Source organism: Dermacentor variabilis, chromosome 4 (assembly GCF_050947875.1).
Source record: "Dermacentor variabilis isolate Ectoservices chromosome 4, ASM5094787v1, whole genome shotgun sequence".
In the NCBI taxonomy this organism is placed as follows: domain Eukaryota; kingdom Metazoa; phylum Arthropoda; class Arachnida; order Ixodida; family Ixodidae; genus Dermacentor; species Dermacentor variabilis.
This window is the reverse complement of record NC_134571.1, coordinates 160,635,273-160,646,686: the sequence shown is the minus strand read 5'-3', so window position 1 is coordinate 160,646,686 and position 11,414 is coordinate 160,635,273. Positions and strand designations below refer to the sequence as shown.

The 11,414-nt window shown below is 50.7% G+C and overlaps 2 protein-coding genes across 2 annotated transcripts; both read left to right on the top strand.

Annotated features, from left to right (window-relative positions):
- The first annotated feature begins 4,119 nt into the window (after nucleotides 1–4,119).
- On the top strand, nucleotides 4,120–5,914 carry LOC142578399 (uncharacterized). The gene is made up of 4 exons (XM_075687791.1): nucleotides 4,120–4,590; nucleotides 4,652–4,945; nucleotides 5,130–5,455; nucleotides 5,791–5,914. The coding sequence occupies exons 1-4, from the start codon at nucleotides 4,120–4,122 to the stop codon at nucleotides 5,912–5,914; spliced, it is 1,215 nt and encodes a 404-aa protein (XP_075543906.1).
- Nucleotides 5,915–5,955: 41 nt separating this feature from the next.
- On the top strand, nucleotides 5,956–8,878 carry LOC142578398 (uncharacterized). Its single transcript, XM_075687790.1, has 2 exons — nucleotides 5,956–6,334; nucleotides 8,130–8,878. The coding sequence occupies exons 1-2, from the start codon at nucleotides 5,956–5,958 to the stop codon at nucleotides 8,876–8,878; spliced, it is 1,128 nt and encodes a 375-aa protein (XP_075543905.1).
- Nucleotides 8,879–11,414: the final 2,536 nt, after the last annotated feature.

Here is an 11,414-nt window from a genome sequence, read left to right as displayed (position 1 = left end):
GAAGGCTACAAGTTACAGTACATCCTTTTGTTTTCCCTAGTGCAACTAGCTGCAAGGAATTAAAGCAAAGTGAAAAATATTACAGTTAACGCACCTGCTCGTTTATACAGATGATCGCCTTGCTGCGCCATCCTTGGATTGGTCAGTGACGATCTACTCTAGTGCAAACCGGGCGAACGCCGGCGACTGCCGGCCCTTGCAAAAGCAATACTCGCACATAGGCAATACACGCACTATTCGCAGGAATCATTGTCGTTGTTTCCTTTTCATAGGTTTGAAGTCCGCCGCAGTTATGTATCGCGGCGTGCTTGAACTGATGCGGCCTTGTGCGATCAGCCATGAGAAACACGTGAATATAAAAACACGCTCCAATAGTAGTTTTGGAGCACTGGCACGAAGGATACCTGTATGCAGGTCAACAACTGGCTTGTGCCAGGAGTAATACGACCGTCACTACACTAGCTCGAAGTCTTCTTGACAGGACGCCCCATCTGTCTCGATGCCGCAGCGGAATAATTAGGTTGCCGAAGCGCTCCAAAGGATTGCACCGGTCCTAAAAATGAAGCGTTCGAAAATGCGGAGCCCCCCCCCCCCTCGTCTGTGCATTTGGTGAGCTAATTTGCGTTTTAAGCAATCTATTCTAGTTAGCCAGTTCTGTCATTGTGCGTCTGAGTTGAGCGTTTTCGTGATCGAGTGCTTTGATTCTCTCTAAGATGTCTTTGTGTACATTATTCTCTGGCCGCGCTTGCAAGCTCACCTGATATTGGTCCCTCAGTGGCCCGCAGTTAGTGGGCAGCGTCCCTGCCGTTGCGCAGGCCTGGCATCCCGTTGTCTCCTTGACTCGCTGGGCCCAGCTGTTAGCTCCGACCGCGGGTGCGAATCGCACGCCCGAGATGGAGCGGCCCCGGCTCCCGGGTGTGCGGGAGCGGCTCCAGCGACCTCTGCTGGCGGATCGGGATCCCGAGCTCCCTCTGGATCTGCAGCGTCCTCTGGGCTCACGCTGTCCGTCTGGATGCTGCACCGCACCTGCACCGTTCTGCCTTAAGAGACTCGTCGCTTTTTCTGGAAGTTTCTTGGTCGAAATGGCTGCCTGCTTGTTCTCAATTCTTCGCTTGCGTACCAGGTAGGGGACCTGGTATCTGCTCTTGCATTCCTTGCTGTCCGTGGGGTGTTTCTCGCCGCACAGCGCGCAAGAGACCTCTTCACATGCGTGATCTTCTCCGGGGTCTGGAATGCCGCAATACCTGCAAGTCTGCTTCTCCGGTGTGGGGAATACGTCTGCTCTCTGCTCTAGTTTGCCGCAAGCCTGACATATGGCGATCTGCTTCCTGTAGAGCGAGCACTCTACCCATGCACATCCGTACATCACGTGGTTGGGAACTTTGTGTCCTACGAAGACTACGATCACCGTCCCGGTTTCCTTAATGCGCTCCGCCGCCAGTGCGAGTGGGTTTCTCGGTTTGACGACGGACCTGGTTATTGTTTCTTGCGTGTGGTGGAGCGGAATGTTGCGAATGACTCCCTTGCACGTGTTGTCCGGTGCAGTCTGGTAGGAGAAGGCCTCCTACGTCTGCCCGGCGATGGTGACGCTCTGAATTTTCAAATATCCGTTGACGTTCTCGGGTAGCGGGGAACTCACGACCATGACGTTCTGTTTGAGGTTGGGGCAAATCGTGTCCCCGTCGCACTGCATCGGTTCGAGTCCGGCTGCTTCTTGAATGGCCTGCACAATTGCCACGTGTCCGGTTTTCGCGATGTTCAGTCCGCCGCGGATGCGAATGACTACTTTGGTCTCGTTTTGCGGGAGTAAGGGCATTCTAATTGCCTTGATGATTTCTTTACGGGCCGACATGCGCTTGGGCGCTTTCGCTCTGGCGCCGGAAGCTGCCACGTTGGCAGCCACGTTGAGGTTAGACTTAGGTTTGGTCGCTGTTCGTGGGGTGATGTCGCACCACCCGTTCCTGACGGAAACCTCCGAGGGGTCGATTTCTTGGCCGATCACTTCGTAATTCATTGTAGTGCCGTTACCAAGACTTGGGTAGAGGCCTGTGTGCCGGTGGGAGCCCCGGCGTCGGTCCAAGCGACGAAATGGTCGGCGGGTACGGCGTTAGGCTTAGCCGACGTAGCGCCTGCTTCGCGCATAAAAGTCCTCGCGGTAGTGCACAAAATAAACTCACAGAGTCGAAAATGGTCTTGAAGTGAAGCATATATCTTCATAAGCGTGATGCCACGGTGCGATGGCACTGGTTTCGAAAAAATCACACTTAATTTGAGCAAATTGCGAGGCTTCGACGCGACGCGTCCTGGCTGGCCGCCACTTCCTCAGATACCAATTGTATCACCCGCTCAGCTAAACGCACACGCTTGTAGAGAGTGAATATATATGAACCATATGAATCTACTGTACCTGCAGTATCAAACAAATATCCAAGAATGGTCTCTATGAAGGATGTGTTGAAATATTAGGTGACGGTGCAATAAAGCCATCTCTAGGAACATGTTTAGAGCCCTCATGGAGCATTGTAGACATCGGTGAAACTGCGATTTCGCCAAGGTTTGATGCCGGACACGCCACATTTCCGATCTTACATATTTGATTACTTATTTGTCTGAGTACCCTAAGGCCCTGTTCGGGCATTAGATAGGCAAGATGGAAAAGGTGTAGCATAAGTGTAATGTGTACAATGTGAATTATGGAAGAATACGTCAGGTAGAATAAAAAGTTTTCTAAACCTCAAACAAAAAAAGAAAAAGAAACGGCGTTTATACAATATCTGTTAGCGTGAAAAACGCAAACGAACCGAATGTGCGATCGAGACGACCAGTCCCCACAAATATATGGGCTTAAATATGCATTCGAAGGGTGAATTAGGTAAACAACCCAGAGAAATACATGTAAAATGAAACAGAAAGAATGTTATAGAATACTTATCACGTGAAAACCCTGTTAAAGTAAATATTGAAACATATGCGAGTTCAGGCAGATTGATACACTCTAGGTAGCATTAGGAAGCATAGCAGTGTCGCGTTATATGATGATGATTGTATAAGCGAGACAATGCTTGAAAGTAATGAGTTCCACTCGGCAATAGATGAAACCAGAGGCTAATTTTCAGGACCTTTAGTCCTGCAAAATATAGATTTTACTTTATGAACATGGTCTGCACGGTTGACGATGTGAGGAGTAGGCAGAGTTTGGGCTCGAGCAAATGCAATGTCGCGATGGTAAAGACTACGGAAAAACGAAAACCAAGTTAACCGCCTGCGTATATGAAGAGAAGAGAGAGATACAGCGACATTTATTAAGGCGCACACATCTTGATAGCGAGAGTATGGAGATAGGATGAACCACGCAGCTTTATTTTAGGCTGATTCGAGTAGATTCATCAGATTAGAGTGATGTGGGTGCCAAGTTATGGACGTATGTTCTAAAGAAAGCCTGATAAGAGAACTGTATGCCTGAAGTCTGGTAGCTGTGTTTGCAAGCTGTAAGCACCGTTTGAGGTAACCAAGTTTGATACATGGTTTTGCAGTAATGTCATCAATGTGAGCATTCCAGCTTAAATTGGAGTTAAACAGAATACCCAAGTTTTGGTTGAAGATACTGAATAAATAGTAATACTGTAACAAGTATGTGACGCCCCTTCGGGCATAATCTTCCTTGTCCCGCTAGGCTCGGTGGCATGCGAGACTCGGTGCGAAAACATCGGTCACCGCACCAATAAACATCGACGAACACAGCTGCTCGGGGTTCGTTATCGTCCACCACGACAACGCTGCGGAGCGTCTGTCTAAAAGAGGGTGCCTCGAGCCCTCCCTCGTTCAAGAACCTGGCCGCATCGTGACACTGACGAATAGTACTCACGGATCGTCCCACGCCACCGCAAGCGGCGAATCACTGCCTCCGTTGCTGCCGCCATGCCGCTGTACGGAAGGCTCGAGCCGTTCGAGGGAGATGGGTCCGCCTGGCCAGTTTACGAGTAGCAAGTCCACGTGTTTATCCAGGCAAACAGCACACCCGAGGCAAAATAGCGGGACATTTTCCTGGCCAGCTGCGAGACCCATGTCTTCAATCTCCTGCTTGACCTTCTCAAGCCAGCCACGGGTGAGCTGGGTGAGATGCTGAGTGAGCTGCTCGCCATACTGCCCTCACATCTAAACCCACCACTGTCCACACTAATGGAGCGTTTCCGCTTCAACAACCGGAACTACCGGGTAGGAGAGGCCCTCCGGCAGTTTGTTGCTGCGCTGCCAGGGTTAGCGAGTGTCTGCGCCTTCGGGGACCAGCTGTACTCGCTGCTCCGGGACCATTTCGCCTGCGGCATCAACAACCATGCCATGCATACGCGACTCTTGGAGCTTCCCGATCCCTCGCTGAACGACGTCGTGAAGGTAGCGCTGGCAATGGAACCTGCCGTCCACGAAGTCGGCAAGATTGCGACAGGCTCACCGTCGGCGGCGGTCAACAAGCTGGCGACAAAGGGCAGTACAAGTGGCCGCTGTGGTGGTGCTCACTCTCCCCCTCACAGTGCGGGTTCTTTCAAGAACAATGCTTCACGGGCGGGGAAACTGGGCACCTGCCACGCTTATGTCGGTGGTGGGAGGACGAACAGCGGACAGCGGTCTGGTTCAAGCCCTGGTATCCCACAAGCCCGCGGCCAGGGAAGCCGTTACAATGGTACGCGGCGGGGGCTGCGGCAGCAGGCTCCACGTCCTGGCCGAGGACCCGCCGATTTTCGACATGTGGCGCACAGGCTTTATTCCGTCGTATGTGCCGCCATACATGCTGACCGTCAAATTCTGCGGGCACCGCATTTCCATGGAGCTGGACACAGGGGCCAGCGTGTCAGTCATGTCCGGGAAACAGTTCAAGCGTACCTTCCCCGGCGTGCCCGTCGAGTCTACGGTCGTGATACTGCGCATCTACTCCAGGCAGCTCTCCCAGGTCTAGGGTCAGACCCAGGTCAATGTTTGCATTGGCGACAGGGAGGCAACGCTTCCCTTTTATTTAACCAATCGGTCGTCGCCGACGCTGCTTGGCCGAAACTGGATTCAAGCACTGGGCGTTCGTCTGCCAGAGTACCAGGAAGCCAGCCTGCATGTGGTGAGAGACGTCCTCGCTATTCCAGCCAGGGGTGGGCATATTCACCGGCCCGACAGCTGGCATCTATGTACCCGAGGGAGCCCGGCCCCGTTTTTTCAAGCCACGCCTACGGCCGTTCTCTCTGAAGGATGGGGTCACTCAGGAGCTCCAATGGCTACAGCTAGAGGGCATCCTGGTGCCCGTGAAGACGTTTGAATGGGCCACTCCCATCGTACCAGTCCTAAAGCGAGACGGCAGTGTAAGGATCAACGGGGATTCCAAGGTCACCGTCAATCCCGTCACTACAGATCTCTTGTCAGCGCTGTCCGGTGAACAGCAGGTCACAAAATTCGAGCTCAGAGATGCTTACCAGTAGGTGGGGCTCCAGGATGCCTCCCAGAAATATGTCACAATATCGAAAATTTTGGGGCTCTTCCAGTACGCGCGCTTACCGTTTGGCGTGGCCACAACCTCAGCAATATTTCAGAGGGAGATGGACAACCTCTTCAAGGGTATGAGACACGTGGCTGGGTACTTGGAGGACATCCTGGTTACTGGCCGCGACGAAGGGGACCACCTGCAGAACCTGCAGAACGCCCTGACATGACTGCAGGATGGCGGTCTGAAGCTCAAGCTGGAAAAGTGCATTTTCCTGTCCCCCCCCCCCCATGCTGAGCACTTGGGGTATGTCATTTCGCACGTTGCAGGGGAGCGCCGGCTCACCGTCAAGTTGATGCTGTAGTCAAGGCGCCTAAGCCCCAGAACAAGGAACTTCTGAGCTACCTCAGCCTCATGAACTTCGACAGGAGTTTCCTGCCGACCCTGTCATAGCATCTACAGCCACTCCATCTTCTGCTTCGACATGGTCAGTAATGGGTCTGGAAGAAGGAGCAGGGCCGGGCTTTCCAGCGCAGCAAGGAGCTAATCGCCAGAGTGCCGGAACAGTTAGATCCTGCCAAGCCGGCGTCCTGGCCGTATATGCGTCGCCGTGCGGCGTGGGAGCCGTCCTGGCGCACAGGGACAAGGATGGCCACGAACGCCTTGTGTCGTGTGCTTCTCGTCGGCTTCCTGCTGTAGACCAATGCTACTGCCAGCTGGACAAGGAAGGCGTGGCCCGCATGTTCGGGGTCAAACGCTTTCACCAGTATCTGTGGGGCTGGATGTTCGAGGCGGTCACGGAACATAAGGCGCTGTTAGGGCTGCAGAACCTGACAAGGCAGTTCCCGCGCAGGCCTCACCTTGAACGGTACGGTGGGCCTTGAGGCTGGCAGCTTACAGTTTGAAACAGAACAGTGCGGTGCTCACAGGGACAAAGAGGGCGGACAAGGAGGGCGGATTCCTTGTGCTACCCTCTCAATTGTACGTCAAGAAGGGCAGGGAAGCTATCTTGTCTACGTTTTCTGTTGCCAAGAACATTTCCTTGCAAAAAATTAAATCTTAGGCCAAGAAATTGTGTAAAAAACTTTACCTTGAACTGTTAACGAAAACAGCAGATAATAGTAAAGGGATCAGTTTACAAGTGTTTTTAGTGCCAAGACCCACAAGCCAGAGTGCCCGTTTCGTGTAATCGTATCTGAGAGAGGGACTTGGCAGACTTGGCAAAAATCTGTAGCCGTTTATTTTTAAATTTTAAATTCGCTCACATTAGACGATCCGTACCAGGTGAAGAATTCGATGGATGTAATCCAGTTTTTAGAAACTAACAAGAACAAAGGACTGAGGGCCTGTTCTTTTGAGGTCAAGGATTTGTATTATTAGCTACCGCATAATGAGCTTTTCTCGACCATAGAGGAATGTACTGACCGACAACGATCAATTGAATTCCGAAACAAGGCCGGCGTATCCATCGCCGGCCTTCTAGAACCACTTCAAGCGTACCTAAGTTCCACATTTATTTCCTGGGATGGCGAGTTTTACCTGCAAAAACGGGGAGCCTGCATAGGTTGATGCATAGCCCCCTTGCTTAGTGACTTGTTATTAGCAGAAAAGGGTAGAAGACTCCACGATAAATTGAAAGGGTCAAACGTTTTACAGTGTTTTCGCTATATAGACGACTTCTTGTCCTTATAGAGACAAGTGTGGAAAACTTTGACGCAGTCTTTACGCAGATCAAAGATACCTTTGTTCAGTGCCTTCATCCGCTCATATTAACTACTGAAGTGCCAGAAAACAATGTGATCAGATTTTTGGATATCAAACTCACATTAATGCAACATCACACGTTTTGGTCTTGCGAACCACGAAGCAATAAGCCATTGCTACCTTTTACGTCATCTCATTCTATACTGGCTAAAGGAGCAGTGGCTAAATCATGCTATGACAACGCGCTTAACAAATCATGCACGCACTCCATGCAAGATAGCTTCAATCATCAAACTGATCGTCTAGTAAAGGCTGGTTATCCCAAGCAGTTGCTAGTGTCAGTGTCAGAAACCGTCCTGAGTAGTTTGAGCCAAAACAGAAAATAACAAAGGGTGGATTCGACGACAGGAAAGGAAAAAGTAAAAACCACTGTAGTGCCTTATATTCATCATATATCCCATAGAACAAAAAAAGATAGCAAACAGAGCATAAGTCAAAGTAGTTTTCATCATTGAAGCAGCATATCATTGAAGCAGCGCACATCGCCTGGTCAAAAGACGCATGCCTCAGTAGGCCCTCCTTATCCATTACGTCCAAATGACTAGCATATTTAGCGGGCGGATATGATGATTACAGGTATCTCCCCTGTTCAGTGCAGCGTGTAGGAATGATTGTGAATATATGTATGGTTTTTTTGGTTTCTTCTGCTGGTTAGAGCAGTTATATATGCTTCGTTCCAAGCAATAAACTTCAGTTGCAAGTCAGCGCTCGTCTGTGTCGTTTCTCCCTCCTTGTCCCCGTGAACACCGCGCTATTATGTTTCAAATATGCCTTACCAACTCGCCCAAACGTCTGTTTTAACGAGCTTACAGTTACCAGCTGGTTTACCGTCCGGGAAAGGACCTGGGACCTGCTGGTGGCCTGAGCCGCCTGCCCCTGCCACAGTTTCCTGATGCTTTTCTAGAACCTGCTGAATTGTTCATGCTGGAGCACGCGTACCCGGTGGTACTCTCCAAATCTGCAGTATCGCAAGCGACGAGCCATGACCCAGTCCTGTCTCAGGTGGTCAAAGCGGTGTCCCGTGTGGAGGAATTGGTTCAGCAGGCCTATAGCCACAAGGCCACGGAGCTCAGCTTGCAGCAGGGCTGTATACTCTGGGGTTCAAGGGTGGTGATCCGACAAAGTCTCCGGTCCAGGGTCCTGCAGTTGCTGCACGTGGGTCATACTGGCGTGAAAGAGACCAATATTGTGGCCCGGTCCTACGTTTCGGGACCTGGCCTGGACAAGGACATTGCTCACACGATGCAGAGCTGCCGGTTCGCAAGAAGCATCAGCGGGCCTCCGGTCATGTGGAAATCACCCCTTGTCGTTCCCACAGAAACCCTGTTCCCGCCTGCATGTGGGTTCTCGGGGGCCCTTGAAGGGCCATTACTTCCTCGTGATGGTGCATGCCTTTTCGGAGTGGTTGGAGGTTCTACTTGTTACCACTCTATCGGCAGGCGCGACCATTGCGGCATTGCGACAGGTTTTCTCTGCCCAGGGGTTGCTGCCATTGTGTCCGTCAATCCTCTTGCTTTCGCCAGCACACAGTACCTGGCCTGGCTGACGGAGAAGAGAATCCGTCGGAAGATGGTACCGCCATACCACCCTGCTTCAAATGGTGCAGGCGAGCGGGTGGTGCAGACCATCAAGCACAAGGTCAAGAAGAGCTAGTTTGAGAATTTCCAGACGCATATTGCCCGGATACTGTTCCAGTACCATACCACGCCCCACGAGGTCACTAGCCGTGCCCTCTTTGAGCTCTTGATGGGTCGGATGGTCAAGGCGACCATGGACGTCGTGCATCCGGACCTCCGATCCACAGCGCTCCTGAAGCAGCCGCAGCAGAAGCTGGTTGCTGACCAAGGTGCCGTTCCCGGCCTTTTCCGGAGTCGGGATCTCGAGTCTTCGCTAGGAACTTCCGTCAAGGCGCACCCTGGTCCGCCGGACAGATGGTGTCGCATGCCAGCGCCTCATCGCTGCTCGTCCGCACGCCAGACGGGGCCCCGTTGCACCGATACTCCGAACATGTCAGGCCTCGCCTCGGGACCTAGCTAGCGCCCTCCACTGCCACTTCTATTTCAAGCTCGCAAGAGGACTAGCGGCAAAACCAGACGCGTCCAGCGCAGCATCGCCGACCTTGGAGGCGGCAAGCGTTGCCAGTGTTGCTGCACGCATTGGGCGGCTGTCAAGTCCGGCAGCATTTACAAGACCGACTACTGCGCACGCTGCGGAAGGAGCAAGGGTGGCTAAGACAGCGCCCGGCGTTGCCCCACTCGGCACGTCAAGACCGGTGCCCAGGAGGAGTACTCGACCTCGGATACCACCGGACCGTTACTTGCCTGGATAGCAGGAACCGTCGACTTGCCTGGGATCGCGACAGAACCTTGCACTTTAACTTGGATGTTTTTTGTTGTCAACAAACAAACTAAAGGTGAGGTGGTGTAACATGCATGTAACGCCCCCTCGGGGGTAATTTTTGTTGGCCCACCAGGCTCAGTGGCCTGCCAGGCTCGGTGTAAAAACATTGGTCACCGCACCAATCAGCACCGACGAGCGTAGCTGCTCGGGGTCAGTCATCGTTCATCACCACCCCGCTGCGAAGCGTCTGTCTAACGGAGGGTGCCTCGAGCCTTGCCTCGTTCGCGAACCCGAGCGGATCGTGACAAATGCCGCGTATTTTATACTGGTCAAATGGAAGTCAAGTAATATAAGCACACTTACGTGTTTCGTTTTGGCTTTGTCAAAATTCCATAAGCCATGTGTCACACCAATCAGTTAGTGTTGCTAAATCATACTGCAGCACAGTGACGTCAGCAAGGCAGCTTATTTCATTTTATAAGACGCAGCCATGTGTGAAGATACGTAATTCTGAAGTAATATTAGTTACAATGCCATTGATATAAATTAAATATAGCAGACGACCAAGGGCGGACCATTGAGGAACTCCCGAATTGACGTGAGTGCGGTTAGAAAAGCAATTATTTAAAGCGGTGCTTAAAATCTGTTCGTCAGGAGCTCCTTAATCTACGGTCTTGTGTTATACTCAAGCGGCAGCTTTTTCAGTTTTAGTCGATTATGAGGTACCCAGTTGAAAGCATTAGAAAAGTCAATGAAAATCACATCTGTACAAACCAATTTGTTCACAGAAATGTGAATATCTGTTACAAGTGCGTATAATTGCATCTGACATGAGCGATTTTGATGCAAGCCAGGTTGGTCATTAAGGAACACGCTATTTTTGTTAAGATAGGCTATAATGCGAGACTACGGGTGTGTTGCAGTAATTGGCACCAAAGTGATGTCAGTGATATAGGTCGGTAATTATTAGGGTCTGCTATGTCACCGGATTTAAATACCGGCATCAGTAATGATATCACTAATGCTCTTCCAATCTTTCCGACGGGCATCCCGTATCTAGTGATTGCTGAAATATGAACTATAGCAAAACAGAAGGGTAGCGCGATGTTAATTTTAGAAGTTTATCACTTATACCGTGAGGACCTGGGCTGATTTTTAGAGGAAGCATGTCAGTTGCCTTAGTGGCACCCTGTTCCGATATCATAATGGATGAAAAATCGAATTGAACAAATGGTTGTTGAAATATGTGTGTTATGAAGCGGCAGTTCATTACTGAAAAGTGCAGAGAATTATTTAGTAAATTGCGCTGCGCTGTCTCTTGAGTTAAGCACCGCTCCGTTTTCGGAAATTAGTAAAGGAGGAGTGTGATTTGATTTTGAGGTAACTATTTTTCAAATCGTTTGGCGATAAGTTTTGATCATATTGGGAAGAGTGCAATTATAAAACTTGTCTTTAGCTTAGATAATTCCAGTTTCTTTAGGGCCAGCTATGGTTATGTATTTTTGCCAGTCATTTGGAGAATTTGTTAGGGCAGCTTTCCTGAACGCCCTTCTTTTTGTTTGTGCAATTGTTTCATTTGTGGTTAAATCATGAATTGTTCTGCCTTGAGCTGATGCATATTTCTGGAATACACACAGTTCAACCATTCGTTTTAGTGGTCGCGGGATGCGCCCTCCATTGGGACGTTCCTACACTTCCTGAAATGTCACTAGTCTCTGAGGGTTCATGCTCTTCTAGTCGCGCTATACAGAAAGATAAGCAGTCAATGAGTTCATAAGGAGTGATTTGGGCGTTTGTGGCTCTTATGACGGTTGAAAATGGAGCGACGCTGACGGATAGGGTGCCAAAG

Excerpts from the sequence above, each read along its gene's own strand:
- LOC142578399 (XM_075687791.1), top strand. The coding sequence starts at position 4,120 with ATGCTGAGTGAGCTGCTCGCCATACTGCCCTCACATCTAAACCCACCA. Across the intron at positions 4,946-5,129 it reads ACTCCAGGCAGCTCTCCCAG|CCAGGGGTGGGCATATTCAC; the intron begins GTCTAGGGTCAG and ends TCGCTATTCCAG. Across the intron at positions 5,456-5,790 it reads GAGCTCAGAGATGCTTACCA|GGGAGCGCCGGCTCACCGTC; the intron begins GTAGGTGGGGCT and ends CGCACGTTGCAG.
- LOC142578398 (XM_075687790.1), top strand. The coding sequence starts at position 5,956 with ATGGGTCTGGAAGAAGGAGCAGGGCCGGGCTTTCCAGCGCAGCAAGGA. Across the intron at positions 6,335-8,129 it reads GCCTCACCTTGAACGGTACG|AACCTGCTGAATTGTTCATG; the intron begins GTGGGCCTTGAG and ends ATGCTTTTCTAG.